Source organism: Epargyreus clarus, unplaced genomic scaffold, assembly GCF_041222505.1.
Source record: "Epargyreus clarus isolate Ecla_fem2 unplaced genomic scaffold, WU_Ecla_fem_2.2 ptg000034l, whole genome shotgun sequence".
Taxonomy (NCBI): domain Eukaryota; kingdom Metazoa; phylum Arthropoda; class Insecta; order Lepidoptera; family Hesperiidae; genus Epargyreus; species Epargyreus clarus.
Window position 1 is genome coordinate 8,932,580 of NW_027332239.1, and position 21,068 is coordinate 8,953,647.

The following is a 21,068-nucleotide window of genomic DNA, read 5'->3' on the forward strand; positions in this document are numbered from 1 at the left end:
GTCTATTATGATATGTTCCTGTGTAACGTGAAAGGCCTGTTAAACAAAATAATAAATATTAAGTACCTATGTGTTATGATCACGGCGTGATAAACAACATGAAAATTGACTGACCGATTTAATAAAATGGTTATCTCAAAATCATTAAATTATATAATTTCAGTACTTCTTTATATTTATGTATCAGAAAATATCGGTAATTAGAATTGATGGTAGATATTATGAGTACAGAACATATCTACTTATATAAAAATCAAATGTACAGCATCATTTAGATAACTATTAAGCATGTAACTTAAATATATGTTAATTATCTGTATCTGAATGATACATAAAATAATTTGTGCTGTAAATGTAAACGGGTGTAAAGGTAAGTTTTTCGTTGAGCCAAATTAATAGTGGACGATTGTGCATCTAAAAGATTTGTCCAGTGATGTGGATCGCAGGCTGGTGCGGGCGGCGGTGGGCGGGAGGACTGTCACGTGGAGCTCGGGGCGCCGGCGCGGCCGGGTCGCCCGGGCACTCGTCCGGGCTCGCGGCCGCGGCATTCCCTCGCCGGCAGCCGGTCGCTACGCTATGTGCGCCTCCGCGCTACCGGCCGTGCGCGTCGCGGCTTTCCGCCCAGCGGCCATAGCGTCCCGTGCCCGCCGCGGGCCTCGCGTCGCCGCCGGCGCCTCGCCGCGTTGAACGCTGGGCTGCATGGTGGAGCGAGTCGTGCGGGGGGCGGGGAGGCAGGTGGCCTCGCGCAGGTGCGGCCCGCGCACGGCCCGGGGCCGCATTAGCAGCGCGTGGAGGCGCGGGCACGCCGCGGCGCGCGCCCGCCCGCCTGCTCGCGCTCATGGAGCCGCCGTGGGAGCTCGAACTCGAGCTACGAAGGCACATCGAAACCTGCGCCTGCACTTGCGACCACATGGGCTATGGGAATTACATGGATTATCAGGTCGCACCGCCGGCTCACGCCTGCATCTGCCGCGCGATCACCTCGCCGCACGCCCACGTATGTGTCGAATGTCCGTCCGTGCATTCATTCCCGCATGTTTCTATCTCCGGTCCGATAGGGGCTGCTTCCACGCTGACCTTGTTTAGTGTTCATATGTCACTCGCACTGTGTCCACTTGGTGTGTTGTTGTAATGTGTTATTATTGTATGAGGTTTCTGGTGTGACATTTGTATGTGAAATTAAATCTCTAGCACATTTCATGTTTCGTTTGTTTTGGAAGTTGTTTTTCATACAAATTATAGATATGTGTTTATATGTTACACTTTCATTTCATTTCATCTCGCACATCCTTAGTTATAATTCCTAATTACTTTAATCCGCGCATACCCGGGACGCTGATTGTTTTGCCGGATGAGCTAACTAATCTTATTTATGTTGTTCAAGCTAAAAGCCTTGAAAAGAGGACACATTAAAACAAATTACTACTCATTTCAGTTTGTATTGTTGTAGTATATTTGCGATAAGTATTTTAATAATTTAATACTAATTATTGGTAATTTATATTAAATTAATTTATCAACAATCCTAGTAATCAATTTTATAACACTTTAAATAAGTACTCTTGTACTACTAATGATTAAATATTTTACGTCGTCAACCAATTATTGCCTCTTATTGCCTATTATTAGTGGAAACGAGCCTCTTCTCGAAATATTATTGGTGCACGATAATCAAACGTACGCTGAAGAGTGTATCAAAATATTTATAATTATTTTAACATAGCAAATGGGTATGCAGCCCTTTTAATGTTAAGAAGCTACTTTAGACATTTTACCTTAACCTTCACATCTATGCCCGTGGTATACTTCCACAGTCATATGAGATTCTGTCATATTTAATTATCATGATAGAAAATTACTACCACTAATCTTCTATCATCTATGGCTATCTAGGGTACATACAAAATACCTACTAGGTATCTAGGCTACATACATACATCCTATTAACAACTTACATTAATATAAAACGTTTAATTTTATTACATTTTATAAAAGTAGCTTGTAAATCTCAAACGCACCAATTGTTGTCTGAATCTTTTAAAGCAAGTTACGGCCATCAATTCTCAAATCTTTGGATCGCGCGTGAATAAAAAAGAAGTGGATACATTTCATATATTATTTACGCACGCCGAAAACCTGGTCTGAATTTATTTCAGTGATTCCGTTCGGGTTTATAAGTTGGTATATAAACATCTGATTTTTACCGTCTATTTAGGCTAGCCGCACATTATCAACTATGGCATGAGCGATAGTTGCGTAGGCGACTATTGCATCATTTAATCTACGAAGCAGTTGCTTCATGATCAGCTAAGCTGTTGTAGCTTAGGATGTTGTTTGAGCAATCTACGAGTGATACATGTTTGATTACATTGCAAAATTCTATCAGGGGTCGCTGTTTACTACTGAACAGTAATTTTTGATATGATACATCGTCGCATTAACTACTAAAATAGCTAGATCTACGAGTTGCCCTGGCGATAGTAGCCAAAGTGCGGCCAGCCTTAACGTCATTCATTTAAAAAATATCTCAAGGGTTTATTCTTACAATCCTTATAATAAAACCATATACTTAAAACTATAAAATAAATATTTCTACTACTTTCAATGTCATTCGCTACAAGATATACCTACAGTACTTGCATTTTTCTCTATCTAATATAAAGGAAACTCAGACAGCAGCCACCCTTCTAAGTGTCACTACCTCATGGCGTGATAAAAACTTTCACGGATAACAGTTAAATGAATTGACTTTCTTCGATAGCATGGAAGTTAAACATATAAAAAGTTGGAAGCCCCTTCTACCCAAGATCAATGTAATTAGATAGATATGTTTTCGCTTTGTTTTGCAACCTTTGTTCCTTACTTAAGATAAGGAAGTGGACTTGTATTTTAGGGTTCCTTATGTATATATCCTTTTAGGGTTCCAAAAGGTGCCAACGAAACTCTATTACTAAAGCTTCGCTGGATTGTACTATACCTACTATAGCTATCATAACAACAAATATAAAAAGTAAATGAATTTAAAATTAAAATAAACTTTTCATAAGAGAAACATGCTTTTTTTGAAGTTTTACGACCTTTTTTCATTTTATTATTTAACTTCACGTGTTCTACGGAACTCACACTCACACTTGGTCAGTTTATTCGATACAAACCTTCCTAGTTTCATTCATGGTACATGTAATTTAGTATAAAAAATCATATTTCAATATACATCATAAATTTAGTATGAAAAATTTATTTCAATTAACACTATTTATATTCTACAAAAAGATTTTAGTTCTAATTATGAAATATATGGGAGTCATCACCTACATCATCAATATCATCATAAGACCCTTCTTCATTGGCACGACACGACAATGACATGGTAACGGTAATGGCAATCAGAAGACGCTGTCTCTAAAATTGCACTGCACGGTGTCTGATTGCCATCTTTATACACATGATATATATGAGGATATTAGTAGGCATATACTTCATCCTTCACCTGTTCATTTGTTCTGTCATTAATTCAGTTTGAGTTTAGAGAGAAGCTTACTTACGTAAACTGGATTAAAAAGCTGTCGTGCGGGTGTCGCTCAAACATGTAGAACAATTTTGGAACTAAATAAATAAAAAAAAATGCCATTCTCATGTTGTCGGTGCCGGTATCGTGTCGGTGTCGTGTCGTCCCATAAAAATACCCATACTCGTAGTCTCGTACCTTATCAACTAAGTAGTGCAGACAAGCACCTGTGAGTCAGGACTTGAGATCATTCGCCTTGCTTCATATAAATAGCACGTAGCACTATTTCTACCAAGATATTTTAAGCGCTAAGCTAAAATATATTTAGTAAAACAATTTTACCTCTATCGGTTAATAGATCGGTTTTATATAGTATTATTTATCGAAGCTCACTTAGTAAGGTTTGTCTAATTGACTGTAAATACAATGTTAACCTTTTAATACTTCTATTGAAACTTGTATGAATTACTTTGATAAATGTTAAGTACTTAATTATATAAAAATAAGCATTTTTAAGTAAGTCTTAAAAACTCCAATTACTTCTTTTCACCTGGTAGTCTAAATACGTAATATGTAAATAACGTAAGCATATTTTTAACATTTTTATTCAATTTGATTCAAGCTTGTTAACAGCTACCAAACAAAACCAAAGAAAGCCGATTTACAAACAAAAGAAAAAAATATTCTACAGTATTTTATCTTATCCTATTTCCTTCTTAACTCATTATTGTCCCACTGCTCGGCACGGGCCTCAGAGTGGGATTTAGGCCATATTCTACCGCGTTGGCCAAGTTCGAATTTGTAGACTTTACAGGCCTTTGGGAACTTTTATAAATAACTGCGAAGCGTAGAGATTTTCCTCTCGGTGTTTTCTTTCACAGTTATAGCAAGTCGTAATTAATTTATGTTTTATTCACAGACATGTCTTTGGTATCATCTTATTACTTCACTTAAATAGTGACAATGTTAAATTCTCAGATTTGATACAATAATAAAATGAAAAAAGAATTCACAGAAAAGACGTTGAAAATATAATAAAAGTTTAATAAAAGCTCGGACTGGTTGATCGCTCATGTACAGATGGATGGCCATATTTGATTGCAAAGTTTTATGAGTTGTATACAATGACCTCCGCGATCTTTTCAAAGTTAAGTCCCGCAGTTAAATGTTACTTGTTATATTAAACTGTTACACAAAAGATTCAGGCAGAAAAATCATAGTGCTTTCAAATTGGTTGTGTACTTTTGTTATATAATTTCTACTGACATTTGCTGACCTAAATGTCCATTCGCAAGACCGATACTTCCGTGGTGGAGGCTGTAAGTTTTATTTCTGAATTCAGATTGAGAAAGATGCTATAATTAAGACAAGCATCGTTTCGTTGTTATTCATTTCTTACTATGTATATTAAAGATCGTAGTTTATTAATATATGTTTTATTTTATTAAAGAACTATTTTCAAATATCTCTTGATATTTTCTACAGCCTTGAGATATTATTTCAATGACGTAGGCATTTTAATCTGTACTTCATAATAATTGTAGAAGGGTCTCAAACTTTCCAAATATTGATTCATAGATTAAGCATAGATTAGTAAAGATTACTCACTCCTAACAAGAAAATGTACCCTGTTTTGAGAATTGAAATAGTTGCGTAAAAAATTATTGCCACGTCTCCGTGCTAAAATGACCCTAATATATTTGAAATACTTATTTATTTATTATGTAAATTACGCAGTTACTTATTCGTAAATTTTCTCTAAAAATGTTTTTATTTGACAAGAATTCAAAAAAAGCACTTACTAATAAGCCATTTGTGGCTTCATTCAATTTCAAGGCGGCGAAGTACCTTTACTAATCTATGAAATTAAGTATGACAATCAATATTTTTCAAAGTTTCAAGAAAGTACACATTCTACCTACTTTGCTGACAAAAGTTACGTTACGTTGTCGAGGCCGGTATAAAAAGGCAGAAAATACGAGCATGTCCCAACCTTAATCTTGATAAGTAAACGGACTCTCGCTTTTAACAAATATTATCCCGGCACCTTTTTTATAGCTTTCTTTGGCATACTCTGGCATTAGGAGTAATTTGACTTTTAAAGTGTTATCGTTCATACATACGGAGTCGTAAAACTGTGGCTTGACAACTCATACAAGAAGTTTTGAACGTATGTTTGGTTAAGTGTTGTTACGTATATTCAACGTAATTACGTGTGATATTTGTGAAAAAAATATTTACCATCACTTTTACAATGTCGGAAAACATTCAGTAGCAATTCTCACATACATATGAACTACTAACTGAAGTTAAATAAAACGTTTTAATAAACGCTTGTAAAATAGAAACATATAGTACAATTTCATGTTTTCATCGTTTTTTGAGGCAAGTTTCGACCACTGATCACTAGGTTCATAAATAGGTAATAGGTAGATACATTCTTGCCCTTTTCATCAAAGGTTTAGTTTGTTTAGTTTTCTCGCCAATTTCGATTGTTTGTCAGGCCATTTCTGGGGTATTGATCTGTGCTATCTTTGTTGAATATTAGAATGGCCGTGTTCATGAGGGTGGGTTATTGTCTAATTTTAAAACATGACCTAGTTGAAAAAATCGGTCGTCCAAAAACGTCCCTCTTAAAAAGTAATGGGTAAGTTTCATCCTATAACTTACGTTTGCATAAAATTAATGAGCTGTTTACCAAACGTGTTTTTGAAGGATACTTATGTTTTGATAAATACTTTTAAAGTGAAGTTACATTTTCTAAAGAATTAATGGTTTTCATATAGTTTATTATTAACTGCTTGTTATGTTTACCTATTTATAGTTAGCTCCACAAACTATTAATATAAGATCTAAGATCTAAATTAAGATGTTTGTTAGCCTTACGATTAAATAAAATAAATAAATTAATATCCACATAATAAAATACTTATTCGTTTTCTGTTGAAGACTTTTGCACGTGACATTGAACTTTCAAAAATCTTTAAAGTTTATTTTATAGCGAAATAAGTACAAGAATATATAAGTTTTAAAGTTTCTCAGATATGAACATTAATTTAAGTCGTTAGTCATTATTGAGTCAACTCATATAACAAAACCATAAAAAGGAAAGGCAGACATAAGTAAGCCTAAAACTTGTATACTCCTACATTATTATTTATATTAATTTACAAATATAAATACTAAAATAATAAAAGATTTAAAGGAAAAAATACATTTAAATCATACTCATAAGTACCTGATGACACCTTTCATTTCTTAAAATATTATCTACACTTTATAATCGTACCATTAAATATTAGAGATATCTCAACAAAATAGAAGTTTGTACTACTCGTATATTGTCATGTTTTACGGTAAAAAAACACGAGGGAGTGACAAAAAGAAATGAGTGTGCCCATCCGCGGCGTTCAGTGAACGTGGCTCGGTCCAAGGAGCATTAGAGTACGTGTTCTATAAAAGAGCTTGCCTCCGGAGGGATGGCTAGTTATAAGGTAACAATGGGGGTGCAAATTTCACGCAACATTATGCCTGTGGGGGCAGGCCTCGCCGTGTCTGGCGTGCAGCGAATCGATGCAGCTCCACGACCGCCCCTACTCTGTCCCGGCTAATGTTTTCGTAACTTTCCTCACCAACCGCTAGCCCAGTTCGAGCTACTGACCCATGAATCCAATTCGCTAACTTGCCGGAGTAAACAATCGTCATTTATGTGGGACGCGATTCCAGTATCCTTTTTCCTAAAACTTTTAACTGGGAAACGCTATACTTCTTTTTCCGCATAATGATAAAAGGTAGTATGATATAAGTTACGGAAGATTTCATTAATCAATTCCCAGAATTCATTAGTACCTACCAAATAACGGAAATCTTGAACGTCGTTTAATGAAACTAATCTCAGGTTAAATTCTTCGTAATTTTTTTGATACTATTTATTGTTTAACTCATTAAGGACTGAATGACGACTGAATCGATTTTTAATCAATATTTACAGGGATTTGATTGAGTCACTTAAGTTGTGTTTACTTCAAGACATGTAGAGATTTAGAAGTAAGAGCGTAAGTATTCACATTCACAGAAGTGCCTTTGAATGAAAACCGTATGAATAACTTAAATATCAATTACTTTGTAGAATGGCATCACTGCGGTTACACATTAGCTACACAAATGTTCGTAGCGCGTAGTAAAGTACTACGCGAGTTGGCTACATTGCCTACGAAAAGTTATTTTACTTGGCAATAAAATGTTGAAATGAGTTCTGGTTTAATTTTTCTAATATATATTTTTTTTAATTTAAAGTTTAAGGAACTCATTATGTAAGAGCATAGATTAGTAAAGATACTTCGCCGCATACTTCTTTTTTTGAATTCTTGACAAATAAAAACATTTTTAGAGAAAATTTACGAATAAACAGCTAATACTGCGTAATTTACATAATAAATAAATAATTATTTCAAATATTTTAGGGACATTTTAGCACGGAGACGTGGCAAAACTTTTTTACGTAACTATTTCAATTCTCAAAACTGGGTACATTTTCTTGTTAGGAGTGAGTAATCTTTACTAATCTATGTGTAAGAGTAAGAAGAGTAATAAGTGTTATGCATCACAACACCTGCTAAAATCTCTAATTATAAAAAGATAAAGTTTATATAACTAAAGGAAAGTAGTATCAATTTTGCGAGATACAATTAACATCGAATGAAAATACTTTCTTATTGATGAGTCGCAAAAATACGAAAGGTTTCTAGTGTGAAGTCTAGGCCAATTACTACTTTCAACGATGCATGAGCGAAGTGCATATCGTAGCATGTGTGTTTAAGGTTCCCATTTATAGATACTTATTCAGGTATCTACCTACGTTGATACTGGATGAAATATAGCGTTGGTAACTTGTGATATTACTGCCCGCGTTCTCATACATAATCCACAATACGATGAGCTGTTTTCAACGTCTTTGTCAATAATTATAATTTGTTTTATGTAGTTTAAGAACCTAGGTAAATATAGAATATTTTTCCACTTTGCTAGATGTGAAAAAAGTAAAAACAAACAATTTTAAAATGTACACACAATCCTGATTGATTTTGCCACAGCGTAAGATGTAAAATAAATAAACAGGGAGGAATCTAGTGGAGTGGCGGGACTGCATTAGCAACTGACTCGGCAATCGCGACACTGTCGGAAATAGATGCCTTGCTTGCCCTAGTTAACGTGGTTTATACAGAACGCTGCGACTCGTATTAAGACAAATGAACTCACCACACAATCCTGAGATAACACGTCCAAATACATTATGTAACACGCGTTAACAGATACAGATATACATCATCCAGACAGCTTAAGTGACAATAGAGTGACTAAGTTTCGAGTGCATGATTTTTAAGTTCATGCGTGTAAAATGTTATTAATAAATGATTGATTATTAATAGAGGAATCTGTTTATGCCGGGTTGCCTGTGAAAATGTAAATTTCAAACAATTATTAATTTTATAATATCCATAAACATTAAAGAGGTAAAGTTAAAGTCTTTTAGTTTGAGAACCGTACAAGAAATATTTAAAAGATTTATAATTATCATGCACTATGCTTACAAAAATGTAGTATTATTGTTAGACGTAATTAATGATAATCTTCTGTTAAAATATTTAAAATAATGTTTTGCGTAGTAAGCTAAATATTTAAATGAAGGTACGAAAAATAAGTACAATTACATGAAAAACTGTTTAAATTGGAAAGTTTCGCTTGACGTCACTTGAAAATGAAGAATTTTTATTCTAGTGTCATCTGCATGAAACGGTTTTATTAATGGTTGCTTTTGTCACTGTTTAAGTGGAGTTACATTGTGAGATACATCGAATGATACTTTAGTGAGAGACTTGAATAAGATTAAAAAGTTTACCCGTTGTGCGACAAATTGTGGGTACGAGTTTTAGTTAGGTTTTTGTGACCTACTTATACCACTTTTCATTTCCCCAACCAGTGCGGCTAGAAAATGGGCCTGTTATTCGAAACGTACATTTTTAACGAGTGTATTATTGGTAAATGCAGATAGCCTATTGGTTGGAGTCCAATAGAAATGTCCGAGATTTAAATCCCAGGCCATTGATTTTTCAAAATTGTTCGCGAAATTAATTATCACTTGTTTTAAATGCGTAGAAAACATCGTGAAAAACCCTACACTCCTGAGAGTCCTTTAAAAATAATGTTCTCTAAGCTACGTGGAGTCTACCAATTCGGATTGACCAGTGCATGTATGTATTACTCGTATGGTATAAAGGAGGAGACACTTTCCTGGCAGAGTGACGGTAATGGATTGACTATGATTGTTTCTTTACTCGTCTATCATGAGTAACACTTATTATATTATAAAACAGGCTAAGACGTTTCCTTCTTCTGTTTAGATTTTTCTATTTTTGTTAAGTCTCGTCACTGATGAGATATTGGCAATAAAAAGCTGAAAATTTTATAGTTATGGTTTAATTTCGACCACAATTTAAACCGGAGTTCAGCATCGCTAACAATTAATTAGTCTTTGCAGTACTTCAGTTTTACTGTGACACTAATAAAATTACAATACTTATTCAGACTAGGGATGGCGTTCTGAGATCGATTAATCGAAGATTCGATTTTTTGGACAAAACAATCGATTCTTTTCGATCTACAGTAATGGATATTTAGTCCTAGAAAAACGAAATTAATTTTTTTCGAAGTTGATTGAATATTTACAAATATGTTATGGACAATTTTTGCAGACTGATATGTATTGCAGTGATTGTTTGGTCCTGACGACTTTTTTTTCGCAAGCTTCGCCCCTGAATATATCTATGATCGATTATTGGAGAATTGATTCTTTGCGTCTCGATTTTCTTGTGAATCGATTTATCACACTTCGATTCGAATCGATTTTTTTCGGAAAGAATCGCCATCCCTAATTCAGACTACTCCGTTGAAGTGAAATCCCGGCGTCGCGTCAGTTCCCTCTGTAAATGGGTCAGAGGCTATTCAGGTCCCCCAGTACCTCCCCGTAATATGTGTGCCCCTTGCATAAAATTGAACGCGCGGCAAATTATTGTCATGACTGCGATTGTTTACAAAGTTTCAAGATTGTTAAAGATAATTTCATACATTTTAGCGCGCGTCTCTTTGTGCGGCGTGTTTTTTGTGTGGTTTCGTAAATATGCTTTCTGAATATGATACGTATTGTTTTTACTGAGATAGGTAATATGATAGAATGAGATGATTCTTTTAATTAATTTAATACGTAAAAATCCTCTTGATAAGAGTTCTCGTGTAAAATTAAATCATACATATGCCAGGGCGCAGTAATGAATGGAATTATATATTTAATACCACTAAAATAGTAAACATCTACATGTTCGATTGCGATAAAATGAGGTTCTGTAAGTTACAGCTGCGACCTCATCTTAACGGTAGAGTTACTTCATCTTAGTAGTCTCATCTACGATCTTGATGGTTTTTATATAAGACCTACATCTATTAACCGTTGATAATAAATGGCTAAGGTGCAGTTACAACTTAACATCATAACATTTGATGGATTGTAGGTATGCCCACCAGTAATTTTACAACATTAATTATGGAAGGTGGTAGAACCCGTTGTGGTTCGACTCCGGCGGCACCACCGCCACACCTATTTCTACCTAATAGCAGCAGTGTTAGGCGCCGCTGTGTTCCGGTTTGAAGGGTGTGGTAAGGGAGACAGACTTTTCCGAGGCGTTCCAGCTTAGTCCTCAGAGGTAGCGGCGCATCTGTGGCCGACCTCAGGTAGGAATATCTAATCCTATCTGGGGTTGATTACAGATGTCCATGGGCGGCAGTAGCCACTTACCATCTGTGGACTGCATGCTCGTCTGCTACTCTTATATTATAAAAAAAAATTGACATTAATTATGATGAACCATTAAATTCGTAAATATTAGTTAATTCGGGCAAATTGTGTGTATTAGTACCGAGTATAGGTATGCCGACTTTTAATGCCCATACTTACCTTTATAAGTTATTGTCTGTTATTAAAATTATTGTTTTCTAGCTCAGAAGGGATTTCAAAAATTCTTTATAATCTTTCACCATCATTAACTTTTACAATAATACATCTTTACTATTATTTTATCACACGTCGTTTACAAAAGACATTGGAAAATTGAGATAATTTATAAGCAAGACTGAATGTTTCAAAAATATAAAAATAGAAAAGTATTTATTTACAAAGTGACATAAATTTTTAATAACCACCAATTATGTGACTTGTATATTGTACATACATGATTCAGTGCTTCAACTATAACATCTAATGATTTCCTATGTTTCTTCTAGGAATGTTACAAAAAGCATATTGTTTGTTACAGGCGGCCGTACCAGACGGGATGACATTCCCTGGTTCAATACCAGACGTAGCAGAAAGGTGCGGCAGGTGGGCGCCGGATTCTTTATCAGCATCGGCGTCAGGAAGTTCCGACGAAAAGCCGATACCACGTCGGCCGCGCTGGAGGATAGCCCTGGCAGCTTTAATAGTTCTGGCGATACTCAGTGTTATACTCGCCTTGCCCATCGCACTCGGTGGCGGTGGTCGCGCAACGCCGGAGGAACGACTTACAACTATACGCCGCATGCTTCGGGACACCCCGCTCGTCGACGGACATAATGATTTAGCATGGAACGTTCGAAAATTTCTACATAATAAGATTGGTGATTTTAATTTAAGTGCTGGCCTTGAAGGTCTGGAGCCGTGGGCCCGCTCGCGCTGGTCGCACACTGATATTCCACGGTTAAGACTCGGTCAAGTTGGCGCGCAGTTTTGGTCAGCATACGTGCCGTGCGGGGCGCGGGACAGGGATGCGGTGCAGTTGGCTCTAGAACAAATGGATGTTATCAAGAGGATAGTAGAGATGAACGCTGCACATCTTGCTTTAGTTACAGATGCAGCAGAATTGTTAGATGCTCATCGAGATGGCCGAATAGCTTCATTGATTGGGGTTGAAGGCGGCCATGCGCTCGGTGACTCTCTTGCGGTTCTGCGTGCTTTTTATCAATTAGGTGCTCGATATCTTACAGTAACACATACTTGTGATACGCGGTGGGCGCGCGCCGCCGGCACGGCAGGTGGACTAACAGAGTTCGGTCGCGCAGTAGTACGTGAAATGAATCGCCTAGGTATGATCGTAGATCTTTCACATGCAGGTGAAGAAACAGCAAGGGACGCATTAGAAACATCACAGGCACCAGTAATTTTTTCACACTCAGGTGCCGCAGCGCTTTGTAACTCGACACGCAACGTTCCAGATGATCTATTAAGACTGGTGGCAGCAAATGGGGGTGTCGTTATGATTAATTTCTACGCAAAATTAGTTTCCTGCGGCGAGAAAGCTACTGTAGAGGATGTCGTCGCTCACATTAATCACGTAAGACGCGTGGCAGGCGTCGAACACGTGGGCTTGGGTGCAGGTTACGATGGAATCGATGCGCCACCTGAAGGATTAGAAGATGTATCTCGGTACCCACATTTGCTAGCAGAGTTGTTGCGTGATAAAGAGTGGAGCGAAGACGACGTGCGTAAGTTAGCTGGTATGAATGTAGTACGCGTGCTTCAGCACGTCGAGCGCGTACGCGATCAGTGGCGGCGGGCGGCCGTGTTGCCGGGCGAGGAGTCGGCCGGGGCGCGTCGCGGCGACTGTGCGTACGGGCCGGCGTGACGTAGGCTGCGCGCCGCGCGCTCTCGCGGCCTCCCTCGTACTGCTCAATATTGACACTTGTTGAAAGTAGTTATACATGTATATTAGTGTCCAAATGTGATTTAGGAATTAAAGTAATCTCTACCTGACCTGAATCTGCACAAATTGTTTAGCTAAGGAACCGCACGCTCTGGGCGCTTCGTCTCGACGTCGGCCCGCGGGCCGCGGTCCGCCGCTGAACATTATCCATCCACGCACACGACTTCGTTGACGAAAGCCCAACGCGACAGGTGTTTATATTATATGGCTCATATTGAAGATATAAAAGAAATTATGTGTTTATAGAAAAATGAATATTCTTTATTTATATAATGTTATTTTATAACTAACTAAGTAGATAAAGATATTAGATAAAAGTTTTATGTTGCACGATGTAATGAGGTGCTACAAGGTGGAGAGCTCTAACAATGATTTATGGTAAAATATTTATCATTTTCTTGTTTAAACTTATTATAGTCTGGCCATTAATTTTGTTACAAATTATACTTATATTAAAAACAAATATAAATTATGTAAAATTTTAAATTATAGTCATAACGTTATTTAATTAAATTTATATCACTATTGTGGGTATCCTGTGACTGTCATTTACACGCACAAAACTTATTCACGGCACGTCATTGCCCTGCAAGTCAGAGTAATTCTGAATCACTATTGTATTATACGAGTATGTCTAGTTTAAAGTATTCAGGGGTCGGAGCATGGGCGTATCTATAGTTTTACTAAAGGAGGCTTCCAAAGTATTGAAGTAGCGCAGGTTCGCGCAATCCGAAAGTTTAATTTCCAGTAACTTATATGAATCGAAGGTGGTAGAATCCTTTGTGGTTCGACTCCGGCGGCACCACCGCCATACCTATTTCTACCTAATAACAGCAGTGTTAGGCGCTGCTGTGTTCCGGTTTGAAGGGTGTGGTAAGGGAGACAGACTTTTCCGAGGCGTTCCAGCTTAGTCCTCAGGGGTAGCGGCGCATCTGTGGCCGACCTTAGGTAGGAATATCTAATCCTATCTGGGGTTGATTACAGATGTCAATGGGCGGCAGTAGCCATTGATCATCAGGTGGACTGCATGCTCGTTTGCTACTCCTATATTATAAAAAAAAAGTCAGAGTAATTCTGAATCACTATTGTATGAGTATGTCTAGTTTAAAGTATTCAGGGGTCGGAGCATGGGTGCATCTATAGTTTTATTAAAGGAGGCTTCCAAAGTATTGAAGTAGCGCAGGTTCGCGCAATCCGAAAGTTTAATTTCCAGTAACTTATATGAATCGAAGGTGGTAGAATCCTATGTGGTTCGACTCCGGCGGCACCACCGCCATACCTATTTCTACCTAATAACAGCAGTGTTAGGCGCTGCTGTGTTCCGGTTTGAAGGGTGTGGTAAGGGAGATAGACTTTTCCGAGGCGTTCCAGCTTAGTCCTCAGGGGTAGCGGCGAATCTGTGGCCGACCTTAGGTAGGAGTATCTAATCCTATCTGAGGTTGATTACAGATGTCCATGGGCGGCAGTAGCCATTGACCATCAGGTGGACTGCATGCTCGTTTGCTACTCCTATATTATAAAAAAAAAGTGAGAGTAAATCTGAATCACTATTGTATTATACGAGTATGTCTAGTTTAAAGTATTCAGGGGTCGGAGCATGGGCGTATCTATAGTTTTACTAAAGGAGACTTTCAAAGTATTGAAGTAGCGCAGGTTCGCGCAATCCGGAAGTTTAATTTCCAGTAACTTATATGAATACGTGGAAAAAAGACGTCTATGCTCTGAAATGTATAAGCGACAAAAAACTTATACTTACGTATTAAGAAAAATAAAAAATAAAGAAGACACCTACTCAAGTGTTCAGAATTAAAAAATAAAGCATGATGAACTTGACTTGACTTGACTTGACTTGGTTATAGTCACGTCGCACTCCTCCGAACATTTTTTCTGTGGAAAAAATGTGAAAGCTTCTTAGTTTTATAGTAATTTATAAAGGCGTCCCATCTGATTCAACTGAAAACTATACGGCTATGTGCATCTTAGTGAATTTTGTAGAGGTATTTTGCCGAATAATTCCCAAAAACAGAAACATAATTGTAAAATTGAATTGGAAATTTCATCATTTAAGTATTAATGGTGGAAAATTGAATCTGCGATTGTCTAGATGGATTTCCAGTAATCATATCATAAGTCTACAGGGGGGTTACTATCATCTCTTAACATAACATTATTTTAATCATACTTTTACTTTTTTTGCAGGAAATTTAACTTTTTAAGCAAAATATGACTATTTCAGTTGGTTTTATACAATGGATAAGCAAAAAATTATTGAGGGTTTAAGTTTGTTCAACTGGGCATGACGGAATATTTTACTGTATTAAGGAGGAAATAAAACTTTCCTGAACTATGATGGTTTTTAAAAGATGGTGGTAGGCCCCCAGCTCTACATATTACAGTTCAAAATTTAATCTTTTAGGTAAAACAGATGGACAGACGCAAGAATCGACTGCGTAGGCTTAGTAATAGTTTTCTGATAGGTACCAAAAATAAAATGAAATTTGATTTTTTTGACTGAGTTAATACATAAGTTTAAAAATATATTTTAATTTTTAAATATGTATAGTTGTTACAATATTTAAGGCCAGACTATTTAAGTTTACCATTTATTGTACGAATATGGATAACAATGTTACGATCAGTGAAAATGTATTAAGTTTACGTTTTAATTTAAGAAAAAATCGATAGGGTCGTGTAGTTATTATAAATCAAATTTAATTGATGAAAACTATTTGAAAAGGTTTAAATTAAATTGAAGCCACATAAATTTTGATTAAGTAATTTCCGACCAACCGAGATTATTATAGGGAACAATGTACTTACTTCGGTTGTAATGGAATTTACTAATTACTAATTAATTATCTGGATCGATCTACCATTATATTTTTGTTCGATACCAACCTAAAATAATGTAATATATGTTGATTTCAAATCAACGGTAAATAGCTTTAAAAAACTGGCTATAGATATAACAAAATAATTAGCTGTTTTTATTCCAATAAAAAACAAATGTAGTAATGAATGACAATAGATAGATACGAGTAGTATGTGTTATTAGTTAATGTTATGGATAAACTTATTTCTTGTCGCAAATTGAACATTTACTTTGATTTGATTAGGTAAGTAACTTACGTAATCATTGAATTCTCTCAGTGCGTCAGTTAACGGCAGCCGGCATATTTCAAGGAGTACGCGTACACCACTTTGAGAAGCACTGTTATAACATTGGAGACGGAAACTGTACATGTTTACTGATCGTAACATACCAATAATATCGTGTCGATCAATTGTAATATGTTGTGTTATAGGATTGTATGTAAACGGTTAAAGTGACATTGTAGAAACTCTATAGTCCGTTCAACAGGCTCTTGACACGTACACAACGATACTCAAAGCGAGAACAGTTCTGTCTAAATTGGAGCAAAGTCTCAGCGAACAAGTTAATTATGTGATTATTTCCTTTTGTAAAACACTGTTAAAACGTTTTATTTTTTATATGAATGGTATTTTACACTTTTGAGTATTACTTGTTCTACTTTAAATTGACGACATTTAATATCAAGGATTTAAGTATGAATTTGCTTTTGTTAGTACTTAATACCTATATAGATAAAATAATTTGTACCACAGCAATATTGTGTCACTGTAATCATGTCTGTTACTTGCGTTATGCATTTTTTATGTTACTAGCATAGATTTTCTAATTATAACTGTCCTAGTTAACTGAAGGGGATATTAATAAATCATGTTTTCTTTGTGAGGCCATTAACACGCTATTATTGTTTTTATATTTGATTGAAAATAGTATTTTAAATTTCTCTCTTTTGTCACTGACGAAGTAATATTTATACCCGATAAACACACCCGCCTTTCCTGTCACACGTGATTAAGGCCAGACGCGCGTTCCACACATGAATTCATCTTTCCAGTCTGCGTGACTTATGTGCGTATGAAATGGTAGGATGTAATTGGGAAGCTTGCCGGTGAGACACGCGTGCGGGCAGAGGCAGGCGTGACCGGAAAACCGCACTAACCTCATATCGCCTATTTATAAACGGCCCCAAATAATATCTTCCTTCAAGCCCATTTTCGACGTGATTTCTACACCTAAGGACTATGTTAGAATGCCATATTTAATTGAGTGTGCCTTATGAACAAATTTATACTTAAATCCTATAACTATTTTATACTAAAATAGAGATTTCTTACATTCCTGTGACAGGAATGACATTTGCATTGCATAGAATTTACAATATTTTATTAAATATATTAACAGAAGATTCCAGAATGTATTTGAGACAACTGCGATTTAACAGAATTGTTTGAAAAGTTTTTGGTCTAAAATATTTTTTTCTGTGTATACTGTTCTCGTAGATAATCCGTAAAATATATCATTATTTGCTAAATTTATACGTCTGAGTCATCAAATATAATTTTAACATCAGTTTTGTTAAGTAATATATACTCGTACCTACAAATGAATTGTTAAGATAAGTGAGCATCTAATGGACTTTTGAAGGATTAAAAAATGCAATATTGTCATACAACATTATTATTTGTTTTTAAAATTACTTAAATTTACATAACTACTTAGATGTTTACTGTTGGTCATACAAAATTTGTACTTCAAAGGCTGTTCTTTACTGAAGTGGCTTGTTTTTACTGAAGTTTAACAAATTAATTTGTGTACTACTAAATAAATTACAGCAAAAGCGGCACTTATATTATTATTAAGTATACATTTGTGTTTTGTATATTACGTATATATTTTTATCATATTTTAATAGTACTTGTAGATACTGATCAACAATATTCACGTGTTCCACAATAAGCGTTGCAAAAAATAAGCAATATTCATAATTCATAATTAGATATGTCAACTTTAGTATTACAATGCGCAAACTTTTAATGTTTCAATGTAGGAGTAGCTGTGACAATATTGAGTATGTTCAGTGCGCAACGATTGTAATACACCACGTACACCGTCAGTCACAGTTTAGTGTTATGTAGAAGGTACGTGTACTTTATGTAACGGCCCTAATAGACTAGCTACTGTTAACATCGGCGATCGACGATTTAGCTACTTTTCAGAAACTAGATGCTGCAATCCAATCCAAAATGCAATATAAGTTTGAGCGTTGTAGCAATTTTTGGACGCTCGACGTAGCAACTGGACGCTTAAAATTCTAAGCTTTCTAAGATTCTAAGCTTAAATTACTATAAAGCGCGTTTTTGATACAAATCAATGAAAAATAAAATGCAAGCAATTGATACTGACTCCAAACATAACTAGTTGATAAAATATATTGAAGTATCGTTGCAATAATCAAAACGCGAGTTTGTTATAAAAGCCGCTGGTCTGCTAGCGAACAGGCGAAAATAAAACAATTTAAGTACTTAAGTAGTACCTTTTTCTTATTTATTTGGCAACACAATATCTTTATTGCTTTACCATAAAATAACCTCAATTTTGAATAATTGTTATAGATGAATTTTGACCACTACGCGAACGTAATAATTTGATTGACGCCGATGTTTTTCAAAGATAATTATTTTTGTGGTCAGTAACTTGCTCTATCGCACTATTGTAATGTAATGATCAATATCACATTTCAAATATTTAAATCACGTGCATTCTTGATCAGTATTTACTCTATTATATAATTGTTATACAATAATGTCAATGGGTCAGGCTGAGAACTTTTCAAGCGCACTAAAAATACCAACCATTTTATAATCTTATATATATAAAAAGTAAGTAAATAGCCATTCACCTCGTTACAATTACATACATTATTCAAATTATAAGGAATTTATTATAACTTGGCACTTGCCACATCAAAATATGGTGAATTCGTAGCGGTTTTTATACAATATGCAAGTATTGAAAATTAAGTTGAAGTGTTAAGCAAATTGTCGACAAGTATGTACCACCTTGTGCCCTCACAAACATTTTTGGACAAAGAAGTGGCAAGTGAGCACTGTAGATTATTGTAGAGTTTATTAGAGTCCAGCATGCCCGCGCGGTTTCAGCCGCGTGCACTCCTGTACTCGACTTTTCGATTTTTATGTAGGTTAATTAGGATCATTTTAAGGTAAATAGTAGCTTTCGTCACTTCCTGTAGCATCTCTTCTCTTTTTGTTACTGTCCCGAAATTAGTTCAGTTGTACAAAGCCTGACTGTATATAAGACCCAAAACAGCTTTTCAAATTTAGGACTGAGCAAATATGTTTAGGTACTTAGTTTTAATTTTTACTTATAAATATATAATGGTGTTATGCAGTTTTGCAGAGTTACTTGCTACTTAGCCGTAGATTATTGGAATGACCACGATATTATACTAAATTAGTCTCTCAAGTTAAATTGTACATTTTATATGTCCTCATATGTGATTTCTTAATGTTTAAGGGCTGCCGCCCATAGATATTTGTAATCATATTGAATATATTGAACATGTTCTACCTGAAACTGATCACAGATACCTTGCCACTCCTGAGGAATATAATCTCCTCATATTCAAGTTAATCGGTACCCACACGCTTTGACGGAAACGTAAAAATTGTGCAGCCTCTAGGTTACAAGCAAATCAGATTTAAGGCAAAATCAGATTAAAATTTTGTTTTGGGGTTTCCGAACAATTAATTTTACTTGAAAATTTAAAATCCGTTTTACTCGTTTCACTTCAGAGCTTCATATTGATTGCCATCCTTACCTAAGCGTAGAAGGACGTACTTCTAAAAATAAAATTTCAGGCCAAGCCTATAAATAAAACAGAAAATTTCACTTTTATTCATTATATTTATGAAACGAAACTATGTTTTTTCAACTAAATGTACCTAAATGATAAACATTTATAAATAGTAACAAATATTTAATATAAATTTATGTTACGAATGGGTATCTACTCTAACGCTTGCAGTCTGGAGTTTGCTTTATTCCTATTTGTTCCTATTGTTTAGTATAACAGCCCAATCTTCAAAAAGTACATAGGTATATAAAATGCATAACGTTTAAATATCTATAGGGTACATAATAATTTGTCTCTTTATGTAAAGACAACAACGAAGTAAGAGAAATTACGTCATTATAATCATCTTTTGATTCAGCTTGTTATTAAAACATAATACTCGTATGTACCTAAAACAGTTTTACTAGCTTTTGCTAAACTTAAAACATGTTTCTTAAAGCTTATATAAGTAGGTATTTTATTTGTTTTTCTGTTGCTTACCTACTTAGTACCTATAAATGTAGTAAACGCGAAATGTTTGCGAGAACATGAACCGATTTATCCGTTTGTCACTTAATTATTAAAACACACGAAATAATTCTGTTTACTTTGGACTGTTGTGTGTGTAATGAGCTCACGTCTAAGATTGACATAAAGTTCAAATATTTAAATCTAGTCACAAGATTTAAGATCCATTTAAGTTTTTAATAATAAACAGATAAGAATGTATTTTAATAAATCATGCCTAGCATGATTTTAGATTATTCAAAATATTTGAAAATATTATTTTATTCACGCCTTGGAATTCAGTACATATTATATTTAAGTAGATAAAAATAAATACATGATATAATGCTGATATAAATATTTACTTACCTATCAAAGTATAGATATTATGTATACGTATATTTTTATTAACTATGTAATAAATATATGTTATTGTGACATATTTTATTACTATTATCAAGACAAGCAGAGTTTAAAGCTCTTGTGAGTGTAATTTTTCCGTATACATCGTATAGAACATTATTTACACAACACTAAGAT

At 35.3% G+C, this 21,068-nt stretch overlaps 1 protein-coding gene across 1 annotated transcript; it reads left to right on the plus strand.

Annotated features, from left to right (window-relative positions):
* Nucleotides 1-541: 541 nt before the first annotated feature.
* LOC140755985 (dipeptidase 1) lies at nucleotides 542-14,279 on the plus strand. The gene is made up of 2 exons (XM_073091358.1): nucleotides 542-997; nucleotides 11,875-14,279. Exons 1-2 carry the CDS (start codon nucleotides 839-841, stop codon nucleotides 13,216-13,218), a joined length of 1,503 nt encoding a protein of 500 aa, XP_072947459.1. The 5' UTR covers nucleotides 542-838; the 3' UTR covers nucleotides 13,219-14,279.
* The last annotated feature ends 6,789 nt before the right edge of the window (nucleotides 14,280-21,068 follow it).

Excerpts from the sequence above, each read along its gene's own strand:
- LOC140755985 (XM_073091358.1), top strand. The coding sequence starts at position 839 with ATGGAGCCGCCGTGGGAGCTCGAACTCGAGCTACGAAGGCACATCGAA. Across the intron at positions 998-11,874 it reads TCACCTCGCCGCACGCCCAC|GCGGCCGTACCAGACGGGAT; the intron begins GTATGTGTCGAA and ends TGTTTGTTACAG.